Source organism: Magallana gigas, chromosome 7 (genome assembly GCF_963853765.1).
Source record: "Magallana gigas chromosome 7, xbMagGiga1.1, whole genome shotgun sequence".
Taxonomy (NCBI): domain Eukaryota; kingdom Metazoa; phylum Mollusca; class Bivalvia; order Ostreida; family Ostreidae; genus Magallana; species Magallana gigas.
The window spans coordinates 6,503,234-6,524,155 of NC_088859.1; the positions used below are offsets into that span (position 1 = coordinate 6,503,234).

The window sequence follows — 20,922 nt, forward strand, 5'->3', positions numbered from 1 at the left end:
ATCACGTGTTTAGTATTGCAATTCTCAAAAAGATCCTTTACAATTGTTTATATATGGGATATAAACCTACATCAACTCTGAACCTTCTTGTGAGACTGAAGAATTGTCCTGGGGTCAGTCTTAACAATTATAAAGAATCATCCGGCTGATCAGTTTCTGAGAAGAAGATTTTTAAAGGTTTACTCTACATATTCCTATGTAAAACTTTGAACCCCCCCCCCCCAATCCATTGTGGCCCCACCCTACTCCCAGGGGTGTCATTATTTTCACAACTTTGAATCTACACTACCTAAGGATGCCTCCACACAAGTTTCAGCTTTCCTGGCTGATTAGTTTTTGAGAAGAAGATTTTTAAAGATTACTCTATATGTTCCTATATAAAACTTTAACACTCCCCCCCCCCCCAATGTGGCCCCACCTTACCCCCAGGGATCATGATTTTCACAACTTTGAATCTACACTACATGAGGATGCTTCCACACAAGTTTCAGCTTTCCTAGGCTGATTAGTTTCTAAGAAGAAGATTTTTAAAGATTTACTCTACATATTCCGATGTAAAATTTTGACCCCCCCCCCCCCTCCCCATTGTGGCCCCATCCTACCCCCGGGGGTCATGATTTTCACAACTTTGAATCTACACTACCTGAGGATGCTTCCACACAAGTTTCAGCTTTCCTGGCTGATTAGTTTCTGAGAAGAAGATGTTTAAAGATTAACTCTATGTATTCCTATGTAAAACTTCAACCCCCCATTGTTGCCCCACCCTACCCCTGGGGGTCTTGATTTTCACAACTTTGAATCTACATTACCTGAGGATGCTTCCACACAAGTTACACTACCTGAGGATGCTTCCACACAAGTTTCAGCTTTCCTGGCTGATTAGTTTTTGAGAAGAAGATTTTTAAAGATTACTCTATATGTTCCTATATAAAACTTTAATACTCCCCCCCCCCAATGTGGCCCCACCCTACCCCCAGGGATCATGATTTTCACAACTTTGAATCTACACTACCTAAGGATGCCTCCACACAAGTTTCAGCTTTCCTGGCTGATTAGTTTTTGAGAAGAAGATTTTTAAAGATTACTCTATATGTTCCTATATAAAACTTTAATACCCCCCCCCCCCCAATGTGGCCCCACCCTACCCCCAGGGATCAACCTTCAAACCCCCATTGTTGCCCCACCCTACCCCTGGGGGTCTTGATTTTCACAACTTTGAATCTACATTACCTGAGGATGCTTCCACACAAGTTTCAGCTTTCCTGGCTGATTTGTTTTTGAGAAGAAGATTTTTAAAGATTACTCTATATGTTCCTATATAAAACTTTGACCCCCCCATTATTGTGGCCCCACCCTACCCCTGGGGGTAATGATTTTCACAACTTTTAATCTACACTACCTGAGGATGCTTCCACACAAGTTTCAGCTTTCCTGATCTTATGGTTAGTGAGAAGAAGATTTTTGAAAAATTTTCGAAAATTTTAATAAATTCCTAATTATCTCTCTTTGCAAAAAGGCGAGGTCCTTAATTTTCACAACTTTGAATCCCCTTAGGCCAAGTTTGGTTGAAATTGGCCCAGTGATTCTTGAGAAGATGTTGAAAATGTGAAAAGTTTACAGACAGACAGACGGACGACAGACAAAATGAGATCAGAATTAGCTCAGGTGAGCTAAAAAGGGATTCATTCAAGTCTGCGCCAATGTTACATTTGTAATACACCAATGATGCATTCAAAATGCTCTTCTGCCATTTACAAATGATTTGGTGGAGACAAATTTAAATCTATCCATACATTAACTTTCTAAATCATACAAATACTCGCTAAAGTCAAGAAATGAAATATTTAATTGGAATATAAAATGATTACAATGTAAAATGCATATAAAACAGCCGTTGAACACTCACTATTAACTTCAGTCAAAAGTAAACTTTTTTCCCAATTGGAACAAACATATATAAAGTGTATACCCGGTAGCCAAAATTTACAGAGCAAACACTCATCAACCAAAGGCAACAATTTTTCCAGCAAACTAGTGAGTTAATATACTGTAGTCATGACATTCCTGCAGCACAGTTAATGACAGCTTCCACCCTATCCACCAGAACCATGTCAGTGTCTTAAGGAGCCTCCCCATCAGTTTTTCATGGCACAGTCTTCAGGAGCCTCCCCGTCAGTTTTCCATGGCACCGTCTTAAGGAGCCTCCCTGTCAGTTTTCCATGGCACCATCTTTAGGAGCCTCCAGCGCCTGAGCCAACTCCTTCATATTGACTGACTCAATGTCCACGGCCGTGTTTTTGCCTTTCTTGGTCTGGTGCCAGTGTTTCTTTGGGCCTTTATTTCCCCTCCCCCTCCCTCTCTGGAACCCGAGGGCTGACCCTTGTCCAAAGCAAATTTGATTTGGTACTCTAAAAAAATAAGATAACAGTTCATAGAAAGTAGGAGGTTTTGTTTATCTTTGTACATGTACTTTCATACTTATTTGGGTTGTTATAACTGATATTCTATATTTCAACAGAAAAGAGATTGGAATGAGATTCGGGGTAAAAATTTAACAAGAATTAGTAACATCCAAGTAGTTCTGCAAGGATAATACTTAAATTGCTTGTAAGCTGAGAGGTGATTTATTAAAATGTCTGTAATCTCCAGTGAATTTAGATTCTTTTGTATGTCTGCTCATTTCCTTTGTCATCATAAGAAAAAGTTTCTATGAGTCGCTATGTTCCTTATTTAGCATCTGATCTTTTAAGTTAACAATAGTGTACGTTGTATAAAGTTAAAATATACAAAATCAACCCAAGACATCTATCTGAAGGCATAGTGAAGAAGAAAGTCTGGAAAAAACAGCAATGACAGACAGGGAGAATAGGGCCAGCACTACATGTCTTAGCCATATACATGCAATTGCCCAGAAATTGCCATAAAATCAGACAAAGTTTTCTTATACAGCTTTAATTTCATATATTTCATAACCAATTCCTTGTACTTACTTGTAACTGAATACCCTACGATTTTGTGAGACTTCTTCCCTAGATGTATTTACTTCCATATTCTCACCGTCTTTTGACCTGAAGAATAAATAAAATATTGCATTATAGTTAAATAGTCATAAGCAGAGCTAGAAGTCAGCTATCCAGAAAAAGACTGTCTTTGGTTTTTGCAATTGGACTTTCTTCCAAAAAAGTGTGCTCAGAAAGCTTAACTAAGAACAAAACTACCGACTTTTCTTTGTTAACAAAGGGATTGTGTTTGTTAAAACACTTTACCTTTAATGGTACAAATGCTATATTCAAGTACCAGTAGGGTGTAGATTCAGTCTCAAGCATTCTCATCATAAAAAATTAAAGGAAGAAAGCAAAAGGATTCCTTTAAACAGTTCCTATTTTGGGTAGATAATGTGGAGCACCTGCATCAATACAAGTCTATGTATATGCTTACTCTGTTTTTTGTCTCTTCTCTCTTTCAAATCTATAGTTAGATGGAAACTTATGGCACTTGATCATGTGGTTTTTCCTGTCTTTTGAATTCCAGAATTTGTCGCCACACAGTTCCAGCAGACATTGGTACTGAAACAATCATAACCAATATATCATATTTATTTTTGTTTGGAAACACAAACCAATATAATTTTGTTATGAATACATGTACATAAAATACTGTAGATTCCTTTTTTGAGTGGGTTCGAAATTCCAAAATTCAGGCATTTTGTATCAAATTGTGAAAATGTGACATCCCAAGTACAGAAGCTTTGTTATTATTTAAATTTCATATACCGGTAGTTCATGAATGCCTTGAAAATGATAGTGAGATTTTAATCCCCTCAAGAGGAGCTTCTCTCGATTTTATGAGAATAATTACTCATTTTCAGTAAGAAATATACAGTGAATGTTCCAATCTGTGCTTGTAAAGGTGTTGCATTTGTAAAATATTGGGTAATCAAAGAAGCAGATTGAAGTTGTTCCACAATGAAATACAAAAGGAATAAAGTTTTTTCATTGAAATACCGGCATGCTTTCTACTTCTGTCATCTTTCTCCAAAGTTCTTACCATTGGAGACTTTGATGCCAACAGATCAAACATGGAGTCATGCCACTCCAGGAGATGGATGTCCAGGAGATGAGAGGTCGGGAAGTTCCTTTTACACTGACTGCAGGCATTTCTGTGTGTGCTGTTGTAGTGTAACTCGTAGCTGCATATTAAAACATTGAACCTGATTAAACAATTACTGTCATTCAAAATCAAACAGTGTGTGTAAAATACTGTGTTTGTGAGGAACCAATGTTCGTGGCTTTCACATAATTTTACACCCCCACGAATGTATATACAACCATTTGTTTAATACCTATTTACGAAATAGAACTTGCTACCAAACTAGGTTCCCACGAACCAGAGAAATTTTGGCAACCCACGAACATTGACCCCCACGAAGAAAAATGATTCCACAGTAGTTGAAGAGAAAACCCTAACCTAGTCAGGGAATCCAGAATCTTATTGCAGCCTGAGATGCCACATGGAATGCCATTGGATTCACTGTAAAACAAGGTGTAGTTGTACCATACATATACAATTACATGTAATTTGTTTGTTAAAATGGCAGGCTAGCCCATTATTGCAGTAGTTTTGATTTTATGAATGTTTAAGCCAGAGATTTAAATACCAAATCAGAGAGGTATGTTAAATTGAGTCATTATTTTTTTTATACCAACCTATCATCCAAGAACTCTTCATCTGCTGCCAAATCAAAAGGTAACTGTTTTGCCAACATACAACACAAGATATTGCCTTCTTCAAACAGTGGATGGGAATGTTCTAGGCACCGTTTTGAATGAGTCCATGATAATTGATAATTTTCACACATTTTGATATTCAAATTCAAAGTAAGTCTAATGTCTAAAATAAAAACTCATCAGATTGAAATTATTTTTCTGCTAGCGGAAATGACAGTTTGTCCATCAGTCCATCAACTTGATCTTGAAGAGTTTCGAGAATGTCTGCTGAGATGAACAAGTGAGTGTCATCCAAATCTTTGATAACAAACTTCCTTCCAAGGGCTTTAGTATCATCCAGCTGGAGGAGAAACTGTTTCATGGCCGGGTCACATTCCACAAGAATCCCTTTATCTACATTGACCATTGTGTCCTATGTAAGAAAGATCCAATATCAACATGATGTTTTTTATTATCACATGTTTCACACCAAAGGTTAAATACTGAATACTTGCAGACTATTTTTTTCATACTAAATAAAATTTACTCCAAGCATACATTGTACCATCATCAAAACTCATGGTCAGTTTCGCTTCTCTTGAGGTAACAGAAACAAGACCAACTGTGGGTTTCCGACGATGACATGGTATAAGAATAATGATACATATGTAAAACAATGCAAGGAATCTAACTTCAAATACAACAATACTCTGGTTTAAAAAATGGAGATATTTTCACAAGATGAGATGCAATGGCAATTGAAATCTATTTAGGGCAAAAATTCTAAGATTTCTTCATGCACAAATTCCCTCTTAATAACCAGAGAAATTCACAGAAATAAAAATACATATCTTATGTGGATTCATACTGGCCCGGGAAAATCGAATGGTTATGTATTGACACTTGCAGCAATAGAGGGGGTGTTTCAGAAAAAAATTACATTTTTCATTCTAGTGAATTAATGTACCGTAGGTAATATGGACAAAAAGTCTAAGGTTAAACAAACATTAGTTAAAACTGAAACTTGGGACAGAGAAATTTTCTTGCTCTAAAAAGAAATTGGCTCATTTCAGCATGATACTCTCTCTCTCACATGAATTGCGCAGCTTTGAACAGGTTGGACACAGTTCCCGATAGAGGAATGATTACACTAAACAGGAACTATTCCTCTTTTAAGTAATAAAAACATTCTGGCAAATGCAATATTTGGACACATTTTTCCATTTACATGTACATCTTGTTTTTTTACTCCGAAAAATAGGCGCAAGAATATTTTTACATTTTATTAACAAAAAGGGCACAGCTAAGCGGAGCATCCCCTCGCAACATGAATTATTGTGTGGGGTGCATTATTTATGAATAAACAGTTATGTAAATGTGATTGATGAGACCAAATTGTACTCGCCCTTCATTACAACAAAAAGTTTTTTTTTTACCTGTACTAGTTTTAAATCCCAAAATATCAAGTTGTTGATTAGAACTGCTTACTTCCACTTTAGTTTCCCATTAGTGAAGCAGAAGTAGTTATTGTCAAGTCGTACATAAAATTTCTGTTTAAATTTGTGTTATTTTATCAATATATTAAAAAGTATTCAACTAATTGACTTAAAAATTAACAGTGTTTTTGTCATTTTACCATACAAGTGTATGAAGTTTGATAAATATCCGTGCAAGGGTTTTCGTTAAATCCTGCTTCCAAGCTGAAAAAGACACACATACATACACACACATGCACAGCAGCGATGCTATATCCCCTTCACAACAAGTTGCGCGAGGGGATAATAAGGACCCACTTACTACGTATATGCTTCAAACTCTGACATTTACAGCTGCGTTTCAGTGAAATCCAGTAAGAAAATAAATCTATTCAGCAGATTTCTTACAGTAGCCTCTATGAATAATAATAATGTGATTATTCCGTACACATGTTAAGGCATATATACACAGAATTATTTGTTCAATATTTTATTCGTTTTTATTGAAATATGGTACTTTAATTTTTATTAATCAATAACTTTTTTCTGAATAAAGATAGTTTTATATCATTTTTGTAAACAAATGACATATGTGTTAAAAATCATTGCTGGTACAAGTTTAAATACCCTCGTTACCATTGTAACCCCGTTTTAGAGACCCTGTTACAAAACAGAGGAACATATAGAAACAAGGGTCTGGGCCTGTTTCAGAACAGACATACAATTATATAGAAACAAGGGTATGTTACCCTCGGCACCCTTGTAACCCTGTTTTACAGAAGACACAGCTAGTTTTATACAGAATTTGAAGAATTGTTAAAGTTTAAATAAGGACGGGTGATTATCACATTGGTCTGGTTTCATTTTAACTGGGTTACTGATTTGCCATACAGTGGCGTCCGAAGCAAATTGAAAGGGGGGGGGGGTGTGCTAGACTAATCCTCAGAAATCTTGACAAGCAAAATAAAAACATTATTCCCAAAATCATGAAAATCCTAATCCGTGGGGAGAGGGGGGGGGAAGATTACCTGTAATTAACAAAAATTCTTCCCTACCAAAAAAAATGTTTTTCCCCAAATCATGAATTTACTGATCCGTTGGGGGGGGGGGGGGGGGGGCTAGGGCTAGTATACGTATACCTATGACTCCAACTTCTCCATTTTTCAATCTTTTCAAGGTAAATTTAGGAGCAATTACCGGTACGTTTGCTGCGAGGAAAAAGTGGGGGGGGGGGGCGCTGAACCTTCTGTGATGCTATGTGCCTAATGGTTGGGTCTAGCTTGGCAAAAAAAGTGGGGGGGGGGGCTAAACCCCCTAACGTTCCGACGCCTATGCCATAATGGGAAACTTTACTGTATTCTTGTCGTACTGTACTTGAGAATCAGATTCCCTCCTTTTTTTGGTCGTCTAGTTGACACAATATAGCGTGTTTAACCTGTTAATCGTAAAATATGATGATGATTTATCATGCTGACCCTACTTTGACGACAATAAGTCAAACTGCATCAAACAGAACTCTGTATTTAGTATTAACCGGTAGGAAAATGATTACCTGACGGCTGATGATCAATGAAAATGTTCAGTCATAACTGGAACACACTTGTTGATCAAAAAGTTGAAGTTGAAAACGGAAATTCATAAGAATCCGGAAAAAAGTACTTTACCACACATTTTTGTAGACGGGGGAGGGGGGTTACATATACATGTGATAAATTTCTGTAGCACCAAAACTTAAAAAGACCTCTGAAAAAATAATTGAGTTTTGATGAAAAAACTGTGCACTCCCCATTTGAAAACTGTACATAATTCGAACAATAATAATCAAATAAAGTTCACTTTATTGCTGTACATCAAATGTTGAAGTATCATTAAAAATATGCATATAAAAGTGAAGTATGTGTTAAATATGGTAATTTCCTTTCTTCCTCATTCCTATCAAATTCGGGGTGCGTCAAGGAGACAACTGATTTGAGCCCCACATTATTAAAATGTTTAGAAATGACCTCCCATCATATATCTACAGGGTTGTATTGACTCAGTCTATATATAGTTATATTTAAAAAAAACATAGACTGTTTAATGTATATGCTGATGACATATGGGTTTTTCATCATCACCAGGAGGACTTCAACATTGGCTAAGCTTGTATTATACAAAAAGAGATTGAAAGTTGATTTCAAACTACAGAAACATTTCTTTAATCTATACCCCGGGAAATCCCATAGTCCCTACAAATCGAAATACGTCATATGTCAAACGGCTTACTCATAATTTGATATACCAAATCACTAACGAAATTGTTGTGTCAAATAACTAAATTCAGTGAAATCATTAGTAAATATGGAAAACTGTATCATATTATAATATTTATTCATATTGTCACCCCCCCCCCTCCCAAAAAGAACCCATGAATCTGGGTTTCTCTTCAGACTTTACAAAATAAATCTGCTTTGCACAAAATACCTGTCCCGTGATGTGACACCCCCTCCCCTCCCTTTAAAATCGGGAGTGAGTGAGAGAGAGAGAGAGAGAGAGAGAGAGAGAGAGAGAGAGAGAGAGAGAGAGAGAGAGAGAGAGGGAGAGAGAGAGAGAGAGAGAGAGAAATCTTGCAGAATTTTAAGATACAGAAAATTCAACTCTTTTAAAATCATACTAAATATACAGATAGATAATGTGTATTCCATGTGAGCCGCAGGAATTGGACATTATTAATTGTCTATATATTTTTAATATTTTAGAGGTATTTTCCGAATATAAATAAAAATTGATATCAATAAATTTAATTACTTATATCAAATAATAATAACTGATATCAAATAATGATTATTAATATCAAAAACCTATTCTGTGATATCAGAAAATCATTTTTTGGTTGTATAAAAAAGTCGAGTTCTTGATATCAGAAAATCATTTTTTTTTTTATATAAAATGAAAAGTCATCATAGTATTTTCTAGCTGCAATAATGTAGCCTCTCCAGTAAACATCAGATATAAAAAATCGGAGAGGGCTACATTATTGCAGCTCAGTATTTTCTGATATCAAAAAATCGATTTTATACATCATAATTTCTGATATATATAAGAGAACCATTTTCTGATAACAAAAATTCGAATTTTTGATATCCTGATATCAGAAAATGCCTAAAAAGAATTAAAACGTAAAAATAATTGTTAATGCGTATGTTGTAAATATAACTGTGTTTTTAATCTCTACTTATACAAATAAAAAAAATGAAAAAGCAAGATTTAGTTTGCTATTTCATGTCCATCCTCTCTACCTACTTGGTCCAATCAGAATAGACATTAGATAGGTGCATCGTAAGTGTAAATGGGGACATAAAGGACACATTGTCATTTACGAAAAAAACAAGTCTTTTTCTTAGACAAATGCTCAGGAAGTGGATACATTTGCATAACTTTTCATAGATGATTAAACAGTAAAAGCAAAATAAACTAAATTTGGAAGAGGGGGTTTTAACATTTTTAAGGAAACATTGTGAAGTGTTGCTATATCTATATCAGGAAGTCGGAATCGAGAATCTTTTCCCATGTAGTGTAACTTCCGCTTCCTTCGCCAAGGTGTATCATTCCAAGGGTTACCTGAGTATATGTGAATTACCGGAGTTTGAAACAATTTTACAGCGATATCTGGACTTTTGAATTAGCAAGGATGCATAAAATATTCGGAAAAAAGAATAAAAGTAAAGATAATCTGGTCGAATATTCTCAAAATTCAACGGGAAACGACGGACCCCGCCCAGCCGAAGGTAACAACACACCTGACACTAATGGCACAACGCAACAACAGCAGCCAGCGGTACAGAAAAATGACCCCCCGGCACAGCCTCCTCGCCCGAAGCTTGTATTCCACTGTCAACAGGCTCATGGGAGTCCCACGGGAATAATTTCTGGCTTTACCAACGTAAAAGAACTCTATCAAAAAATAGCTGACTGCTACGATCTACCTGTTTCAGAAGTAAGTGCTGTATATGAAGTTATAATGTTGATGTCTAATTTGATCTTTATCGTATCACATTGTGTTTGTTGAAATTCAAGGGGCCAGTATTCTTACCCCGGTCTAGTTTGTTATAAATTCTCTCATTCCATTGCATTTTGGGTGCTGTGCCATTACCCCTGGAACTTGGAGGTTAACTCCTGCAAGCCTAGTGCAAGGGGAAAGAACCTAAAATGTTGATTCATCAAGGACCAATGATAATTTTTTATAGGGGAGAGGAATGTGACGATCAGGCTAGTTCGAACACCTTCACTTCATACCCCTGTAGCTCCTGATCAGTGGGTAGAGCTGCTAGAGCACCTACCTGACAAGAGATTTAGGGGGCCCTGGTTCGAATCCCAGTCTGATCTGTCATCATTTCTCCTATCCCTTACAATAGCTATCCAACAACTGTACATATGATCAGTAGTTCTCGTGACGATCTTAAATAAAATGTGTTGTATGAAACATTAATGCAGTCAGTAATATAATACATATGTATAGGCCTACTAAACCATTTAATGTTTAAAGACTCATGATAGATACATATACATTCAGGTACAAATACAGTAATTTTGTAATTAACTTAATATTTATAGTTACTTTAATGTTCAAAACTTGTACTTAATTGTGTTTAAACAATTATGTATTCAGTTCCCACAGAAAATAAAGCAGATTTTACGATTCAGTAATGTATTATAAGTGCTTGTCAAAATTGTAATACTTTACTTGTTCAATGTTGTATATATAAAGCTACATTCTAATAAGAACTAATAAGTTTTCAAGTCATGGTACTGCAATTAAGATAACATGAAAATAGAATGGGTACATTTTGAAAAATAGAATTTAAAACCTAATATGAAGGAAGCTGAGACCAATATAGTAAAGCAAAGAGGAAATTATACATATGAGTGATTTGTACCACTGGGAAACATGAAGGAAAAGAAATTACAAAATAAAATGTATGGCATAATTAATCTATTTGTGACGGTTTTTACCACTATTTTGATTCTCATGGGAAAATTTTTAAGCTAAACAATTAACATTGATTCTCTGTAAAGAACTGTGTTAAACCTTTTACAAGTTCCTATAGTATTGTAAATTTATAAATGGAGCTGCCTTACCCTTATATTAAGAATATGAGCAGTATTAAAAGGAAAAAAATGCATAAAAATCAATAAAGTGTGAATTTAGTTTCCATAGCAATATCTGATGTACTCTAGTAGCTAAGTCCACTATGATGAATTTTCCTCTTTGTATTGTTACTAATACAAGTTATTAAAAAAAATCCAGTAAAAGTAAGTCAAATTGAAAATAATCTATTGATAAATTGTAACAGAGAAATATGAGTATACATGTATTAGAATATCCTTAGAAAATTGAGTAGAAACATGTACCATATATTTTTCAATGGCCATAGGTTAATTGAAATAATCCATTTCTGGGTTTATGGATTGAATGACTGTTCATTTAGCTGACAGTTTTTGCAGTGAATGTAACAGATTGACAGACTAGCTAGGACTACACAATGTATCAATAAGGTCACATCTCCACAGATTAATTTCCCATTGATTAATTATGGATTGTGTCTGTCTGAATCAGATGTGTATCCTGAAAAATGCACACATGTAGGTAATATAGGTTGAGGTAGTTTATGGGAACTGATGTGTTACTGGCTGGCACAATCTACCTTTGGATAGAATCATTAAGAGATAGTGAGAGCTCATAGTAGTGCCGTACCTGATCATGCATTCAAAATTTTGAAGTACAAATTGCATTTACCCATGACCTTGACATGTTTATATTTCTAGAAGAATATTTAAATAATATTGAAAGATAAAGTTCTCTAATGTAATGTACCAGGTAATAGACTACTATTAAAGAACCTCATTGCTGTTTTAACTTTTTCTTAGCAACAATGTATGTGGTTCTTTTGTTAATATTATCTCTCTCTCTCTCTGTCATCTCTATCTCTCTCTCTCTTGCTCTCATGTGCTCTCTTGCTCTCATGTGCTCTCTCATTTCATTTTTTGCTTTTTTTGCTGCTACCAGTATATTAATATTGACTTTTGTAAACATGGTTAAAATACATGTATTATCTGTAGCTGTAAAACTGACCCTGTACTAATTTTTGTCATTTTATTTGAACAATTACAGATACTTTTCTGTACCCTGAACACTCACAAGGCAGACATGTCCCGACTGTTAGGGGGACAGATTGGTTTGGAGGACTTTATATTCGCCCATATCAAAGGTCGTCCGAAGGAAATGGATGTGACCAAATCACAGGATGCCTTAGGATTGACTATTACGGACAATGGTGCTGGTTACGCATTTATCAAACGAATTAAGGAGGACAGTATTATGGACAAACAAGAACTGATTTCTGTCGGTGATCATATAGAAAAAATTGATGGCAAAAGTTTAGTGGGGTGCAGGCATTTCGAGGTGGCCAAAATGCTGAAGGATATTCCAAAAGGAACTACTTTTACCATACGAGTTGTTGAACCCATGAAATCAGGATTTTGTAAGTTCATATGTATTTATATATACATAAGAGGTTGATATGATTTGATAGACTTGAGTTTCTCTAAACCCACAATTGGTAAGGAAATTTGGAACATCTAAATTTATCAATAAATAGATTTGACATAATCAGATATTGGTATTTACCAGTACTACATGTTATAAGTGTGTAGTTGCAAAGAATTGATAATTATAAACACAGATCTTTATTTTGGATGAAATTCTGCCACACCAACAATCGATAAATTTTTGAATTTTTACCTGGTTGGATTTTTGGTGATCTTATTTGTATTCTGTTTTTAAATTAACTGTCCATCAGATTAAGTTGTATTCTAAAATGATGAATTCATGGAGTATTCAAATGTTTAATGTAATTTGTCATTCTCATGCAGCAAGTATGGGTAAACATTTGTTTGGTATTGTGCTTTTATTTCATACCTTTTATTCATATCAATTTTACATTATTTAAAGCTCAAAACTTTACCTAACTTTCTAAAACACTAAAAGCAGAAGTATTTGAGTTGTTGCATTTTGAAATTATTGATGCATTGCAAAGTATTTATCATGTCTACTCAACTGTAGTTACATTTTAAGATTTCAAAAAAGTCATAAAAGTATAAAGTTATGTTGAGTTTTCAGTTTACTTGGACACAGAGATTAAGTTTCAGTTGTTATGAAATCTTCATTAGTTTTACCTACACATCTTAAAAATCTGCTTGCAAAATCACTTCAGTTCATTTGAAGGTTGTTGTCTCACAGAAATGAAAAATCAATAGAACGTACTAGCTTGTTCTCCAGACAGTATAAGCTTCTTAATTAGTAATCTGATATATCATGAAAAATAAACTGATTGTAAAGAAGAAAGCTCATGAGCATTTATTGTGTATCCACACCCTGGATGTTGTAAATCGGTGTACAATGTCACCAAAAATTCAACCCCATGCTCCATAGACTTGTCTTTTGCCTCCGTGGGTCCCTATTATGTTGTCAATGTGTCAAAACAGATGGATCTCTGTTATCAAGTCCTTAATGAGGTCTTTATAAAAGGTGCAGGTTTATTGAATAAAACGATAGAAATGATTACCATGAGTGATAAAACTCAGTTCTGACTCGGTGGTAAACCTCACTCTTTTTTCTTTGATATTTCATAGCATTCGTAGAGAAATCCAGCGGGAAGAAGGGCAGTGGAAACTTGGGATCAGGCAAGCAGACGTTACGACTACGGTCCTCAGGACCAGCCACAGTTGAAGTCGTGAGTACATAGATTTTGTGATTGTTCATTGGATATGTATTTTAACCGGACCATTTGTTTTGAACAAAATCATGGTATGATACATGTATACCAATAATTATACTGCTGGTATTTTCATTTCCTTGTTGAATAGTCTGTAGGTATAAAGCAACAGGTTCAAAGATAAAAATAGATGATTTTATAGTACATCTTTAACTAAAGATGTGAAGTACAGGAAATGAAGGGAGATGTTAATTAGGTAATTAATCGGTTGATTAAATGACTTTCCTACAGACCTTTTGTCAGACCTATAGAGAGAGAGCAATGTTCCATTAGGGAGGAAATGTTACCCTGTGTTCTACTCTCAAGATGGAGAGTGATACATTATTGAGATGATAACGGTGTTTATTCATACCTTAGCTATTCAGGTAAAATAATCAGGCTTAGATAAAAACAGGTTTTTCATTGGACTCTTGGCAAAGTCTTCAACAGAAGCAATGAAAAAAATACCAATGACTACCGGTCATAAAGAAACAGCTTTGATGGACATATTTATTGGGAGCCAAGTTCCTTATTTTGGTCTAACATGAGAATTATATGAGCATGTGATCTGGGAGTTAGGTTAGGGAGGATGAAAAGTTAAAGGCTGTAGACTTTAAGGGAATTGTATAATATAACAATGTTGATTGTAGCTTTACAATCACTGATAGCTTGCCTCTTGACCTTTAGTTTATTATGACAGTTTATCAGATATTGTGGACTGTTATAAGTGATAACGGCCACATTGTACAGCCATGTTGTTGTAATCTCGGCTCCTGTCTCCCTATCGGATAACTGTCAATGATAGGTGATACTAGTACATTGTTGGAATGTAACAATCTACCACAGAATATATTTACACCCACAATATTTAGTGATGAAATTGATGTTTCACTAAACTTCAAAAGCTGTAATGAAATCAGATCTCATTATGTTATAGGTACATGTATATGCAAATCAGGACTCATGCAATATTTCATGTACATCTGGTTAAAAACTTTGATGGTGAAATACAGCAATGTGCAAAAAATCAGGACATTCCTGATGTATGTTGTGTTACTAGCGTTGTGCAAGAATTTATCTGCAAAAAAATATCAGCCCAATCTTGATGTCTTTCAATTTAATAGCCTATATAACTTGTTGTAAATCAAATAAAAGTGTTTGTAAAACAGGAAAGCTCAATGGCAGCAATAGTTTGAAGAAACACGTTTTCTGTCTCCAAGTGTAAACATATCACTGTCACATACACCAGTTGGTCTTGTATTTATTCTTTTAGATTCATGCTTTTAGTAAATTTTAAGCTCAGTGGCAATAAAAGTTTGAATAACAAGTTTTCTGTCTTTCTAGTGTAAACGTTTCACACATATATCAGTTGACAGCATATTTATTCTTTTTGATCCTTGCTTCTAAAGTTTTGCTACTGGCCTAAGACCAATTCTTGCCAAAAACCATATAAAGTTTTATGTGTTGACAAAGTTACAAAACAATGCACTAGCAAAAAATGTTACTTGGGAGAATTGGTCTTTGGCCAGTGAAGATAACATGACACCGAGATACTGTGTAATGTAGTTAACTTGTTTTTGTTGTGTCTCCACAGTCGTATTATTTTTGTTTTTGTTGTGTCTCCACAGCCTGATGACGTGGTGAATGTAGCGGTGGATAAGGTCAATGGACTGTTGGAGTCCTTCATGGGCATCAACGACACAGAACTAGGTAAGACTCCCACACACTGACACTATACGACCCCTCGTCTCCCAACCGACCACAGAATACTGCGTAGTATCACGAAAATACCTCATGGTTCTTATTATTGCTATACACTGTATAAATGCATATCAAAAGACCATAAATGACGGAATGCACTTCAAATGGAAAAAAATTGTTACTGAACTTGTGAGCATTTTAAATGTTTATCGATGCAGATCAGGAGAATGAAACCACCATGATTTATATATAGTTAAAATATCTTGAAAACTTAGAATTTTGATCTTCACAAGGAGGTTTTGTTTCTAGGAAACAGTTTTATTATTTTTAAGGCAAAACGAACATTAGGTCTTGTAGATAGTGTAGATTAACTCCTGTTTAATGAAATTGGAAAATTAATTAGAGACGTGTTTTACAGCTAGTGTTCATCTCATGTCAAATGAATTTAATGAGATCAGATGCCCCTGGCATGAGTTTTACTTGCATCTATAGCCCCAGACAAGAGCTGATAAACTACTCTCTTTAAGCCAGACAGACATCAACTTTAAAATCTCCCAATACAATTCAAATTTACCTGAGGGCTATTCCAAGTGTGCCAGTGATTAATCAGATTGTAAAGTCTTCAATTAGACTAAGGATTTTTTATTCTTAAGACCTGTGTTGATAGTAAAATATTTATCTTCATTAAAAACAAATACCTCGTAGTGCATGGACTCGATCCAATAAAAAAGTTTTGTTATTTTCTAAAGAGAGATTTGAAAGAATTAGATTGCTTTGTCTTGATACAAAGGAATTCAAATCATGAGCTTTCTCCAACCTCTTTTTAAATGCACAAAAAAAGTTACATGATGGATTGGCGCTAAAAAATTGTTATACAGAGTGGCACCAGAGCATGCCTTGTCTGATATTACTAGTAAAAGCAATCTCATCAAGATTCTGAATGGTTTTTGTGTTTTAATAAAAGATGGAGGATAACGAAAAACGAAATACCTGTATTACAAATTCGTATCTTCATCTGAAAGATTTGACCATTTGTCCGAGAAACTTGATTTTGAGATATGAATTAAGTTTTACAATAATCTTTGAGTAATAGGATATGCTATTTAGCATTTATGTCCAACAATGTCCAACAAGCCGTTTTGTCAAGGATCATAGCTAGAGCACATACGTATTATATACATGTAATATCTAAGGTCTTTTTGCAAGTTAAAATGTATGTCTTTAAATGACATTATTTAAACCATGTTTTCATTTAATAACCATAGAGAAGGTAATATCCTAATCGGACTGAATAGGATGATACATTCTCGGTTATCAAAGGAAAACCATTCCCCTTCCATTGCACCCATCAGGGTCTGTCAGGTATCGATAGAAGGTCATCTTCATGCGACCTTTACTTCTGACCAATCAGGGCTATAGAAAATCTTTTGAAACTACCGTTACATGTATTCAAAAGGAGAATACTTAAAAAAATTAATTCATGTTTGTTTTATATGTAACCCCCAGTATTGAAGAGTTACACCTCTTTTAAAACATCTGCATGTTTGGTTGGGGAATATTTAGATTTGTATGCAAATGTAGAGGCCGTGTGAAGATGACCTTTCATCGATACCTGTCAGACTCTGTTGAGTGTAAGGAGATTGGGGGGGGGGGGGGGGGGGTTGTTTTAATCAGACTGCATCCTCTTATCAGTTTAACAATTAAACATTATTGGCAAAGTTCATTTTGACTTGATCACAGTGGAATATTAAAAATGTTATATCATAACTGATAACAGTGATATCAAGTTCAGTTGAACTTCGATATCTTGAACACTGATATCTCGAATACAATGCATATGTCATTTTAAGAGATTTGTAAGTCCCAACCTCTTACCGGTATTTTTTAAAACTATTTTATCCTAGCTCTATCTCCTATATCTCAAATACTCTGACATCTGGAAGTTTTTAAACAGTCTTGTCTAGTACCAGATAAGGAAGTTTGACTGTAGATACCTGATACTCAATCAAAACTACGATGAAATGAAATGCATGTACTATTAACCAGTGCATTGTTTTTTCACCACAGCTCAAACAATATGGGAATTGGGAAGCAAGAAAGACAACCCAAGTGATTTTGCAATGGCTATGGACAACAGTGAGCTCAAAGACTTTGGTTTCACAGATGATTTTATTTTCGACCTGTGGGGTGCAATATCCGATGCTAAGAGTGGAAGGCTTACAAAGGACGTGCAGGAATTTAACGAGCAGTTTTAAAAATGATTACATACACTTTCTTTTTACATGAACTTACACAAGTTGTGGTAATGTGTTGTGATAACTGTTTTGTCCACATTCCCCCTCCATCCCTTAAATTGTTTTTATGATACATGTACTTTCACATGAATACATATCACCATGTTCACATTTAATACTTATAGAATTGAAAGCTGTGCTTTTAAGTTGGTTCACATGTTTGTGAAAGTTGTGTACATATATTTTTTATCAATTACCTTTTCGCACATATTTAGTCTTAACATTCCTCAATCATATTCTTTGTTGAAAGTTGATTTTTTTATTTAAGATACTATAATTAAAATGTTATTTTTTTGCAAATTTTTATTGATTGTTACAAGCTGATTAATTGTTTATAATCATACAGTTAGTTATATGCTCGAAATGTGATCTCAATGCTCCCAAAAGAATATTTTGAGAAATATTTGATTCATTCACCTCTGGTTGAGTCAGTATCATGTTTTGATATAATTGGTATTGGTCACGAGTGCCTAATTTATGATAGTATTCTTTTTTATGAAAAGAAAGAATCGAGTTTTATAGTTTTCAAAATGTAATTACAAAAAATGCATGTTTTCAAAATGTAATTACCCAGGTACAAAAAACTGGATGAGGACGTTGTCTCAGCCAATCAGGGTGAAGTATTTGTAAAATAATTACTGGTACACTTCACATTCACTTTCGTAAATGTACTGAATTCCTGCAGATTTTAGGAATGAAATATTAAGTCATGCTAGTGTGTCACTCTATACAATGAACTTGTACAGGTTTTTTCCATTGATGCCACTTTTGAACAAAATGTTATTGTCTACACATGATTGTCCGCAATGCATGGTGCAAAATGCATTGTCATAATTTATTTTTAACATGGGCAACCTAATATTGTGTTAGGTTCGCTAAGTTTTCCATGCTTTTAGAAATGACTTCTTTGAAAAGAGAACTGACATATTTTTCTATAAATGAATATGGTGCCATTAATCCCACACTTTAATGATTTACACACACGTAGATTTTAGTATATACCACACAGTCCACACCTTTTACAGGGATATAGTCTAAGCTTTCCTATATGTTACACTGAGTGCAGTGTGTATACATTGGTCCAAATAGCTTGATTCTCTTCTGATGTTTTTTGTTAACAAACATTGCATAGACGTATATTTTTCCTCGACATTCCAATGATTTGCATCAATTATCTGCTCTATGGAGATGCAGATATCTTGTTTTTTCTTCAACATTGCCACATAGAAAGAAAGCTTTACCAGTATTTTGTAAAGAATCGATATCATCAATCTCTAAGCATGTTTGCATTGTCATTTGAAGGACAGAAAATTTATAATGAAATTACAATTTAAATATACAGTACAAGCTATCATTCCAGCAGACATTCATTTACACTTGGGTTTTATTGACCATTATAAAATATCTACCATAGTTAAGCCAGCTGAAAGTTTGAATGGATACAAAAGATTGCACTTCTGTAACTGGTACATGTATCGCAAGAATTGTAATTTATTCTGCACTTTTCCCATGTGTTTTGGTTTTTAAGGATAGGTCTAAATGAGGTATATATGATATTGTGTTCAGGACAATAGTATTAGCATGCACTGTGATATGAAATCCAACTTGACTAATTAGCATGTCTTACTTCCTTTGCTGTAGATTAAAGCTTTAAGTTCTAACACGAATAACATATTATTAAAGCTAGCTGCAAATAATTTCATTACTTGGAAAAACTCCAGGTTAGTGCCGTGTGTATTAAAACTTTAACATTGATAGCTTTCTAGATTTCTTTAGTTTAAAACTTTGTGTTGTGAAAGGAGTATGTGATGTTTCATCATCGAAGGTGGCTTAGGATGTAAGGAGAATTCTTTTGTCAAAACAACACTGAATTTATTTTTGAATTTTCATCTAACCCACTAAAAGATGTTGATAATGAATAGACTTGTGAAACAGACTTTGTTCTGTATTTTAGGATGATCTAGCCCCCATCCTCAGTGCGCCCATTCCAATGTTGTCTGAATGTCTCTGTGATCGATGTATGTTAAGTGTTATACCTGTAGTCATATGTCTTGTTTAAAATCATTCTGTTTTTCAACTTCTTAAGTTTGGAATTTGAAATATATGATTGGCATTCGTTTGATCATTCCATCTTATTGGCAGACAAAAAAATCTTCAGTCTTGAGAGGTGTAAACCCTATTTAGCAGATGGAATCAAGTGATTATATAATTTTACTTATGGGTAGACATTTACCTCTATACAATATATAGGTACGTGTACTTCCAGTTCGGAAGGCCAGCTAGCAAACAAAAATCATCACTGGATCACTACATATGTATTAATATTAAATATTCATCAAGGTTATATATAAATTCTAAAATGTCCTTGTAGAAATATGAGCATCTTTCTCTACATTTTTTTTTGTGAGGTCATTTTTTTATATCCATTCTTTTATAAGAAAGGCTTATCTAGTTATAGTTAATCTTTTATTTAAAGAAAAATGCATATCATAAGAATGATACATCAAACACCAGTGTTTGCTAAGAAATGAACTTATGCAAAACAAAACACGTACATTGAATCAGTTATGATTTTTCATCAAAACATAGCGAGGGTGGTGTGATTAACGACCCCTAACAAAAGCATGCTTTTTGCATCAGATTAAAGCCATTTTAAACAAAAATAGTTTATACCGGTTGTGACTTTTAAATTTTTAGAGATTTTAATTATTTTGTACATTTGGTAGACATGAAGTTAATTTATTCAATGAAAGCTGTAAGGAAGTGATGATGCTGGCTCATCACTATGTACAATAAATCTTTTCAATGAAACAACAGCTGTTGTGTTATTTATTCTTCAAGCAGTGGATCTGCTGAACTAATAAACCTATACTGACCGTTGGCCTGAATTACACTATAAAAGGGTCATCCCTTGAGCCATATTGGACCAAGAGGAGAGATATTATGATCCAAA

The 20,922-nt window shown here is 34.5% G+C and overlaps 2 protein-coding genes across 2 annotated transcripts; one reads left to right on the forward strand and one right to left on the reverse strand.

Moving 5' to 3' along the window:
- Positions 1-1,827: 1,827 nt before the first annotated feature.
- LOC105328729 (zinc finger protein 511) lies at positions 1,828-7,785 on the reverse strand. Its single transcript, XM_011429726.4, has 7 exons — positions 7,734-7,785; positions 4,707-5,139; positions 4,468-4,530; positions 4,048-4,189; positions 3,439-3,566; positions 2,991-3,068; positions 1,828-2,408 (listed from the first exon to the last, which is right to left on the reverse strand). The coding sequence occupies exons 2-7, from the start codon at positions 4,856-4,858 to the stop codon at positions 2,210-2,212; spliced, it is 762 nt and encodes a 253-aa protein (XP_011428028.3). The 5' UTR covers positions 4,859-5,139; positions 7,734-7,785; the 3' UTR covers positions 1,828-2,209.
- Positions 7,786-9,724: 1,939 nt separating this feature from the next.
- Positions 9,725-18,539, forward strand: LOC105328731 (PDZ domain-containing protein GIPC1). The gene is made up of 5 exons (XM_011429727.4): positions 9,725-10,157; positions 12,333-12,702; positions 13,853-13,953; positions 15,603-15,684; positions 17,743-18,539. Exons 1-5 carry the CDS (start codon positions 9,852-9,854, stop codon positions 17,928-17,930), a joined length of 1,047 nt encoding a protein of 348 aa, XP_011428029.1. The 5' UTR covers positions 9,725-9,851; the 3' UTR covers positions 17,931-18,539.
- The last annotated feature ends 2,383 nt before the right edge of the window (positions 18,540-20,922 follow it).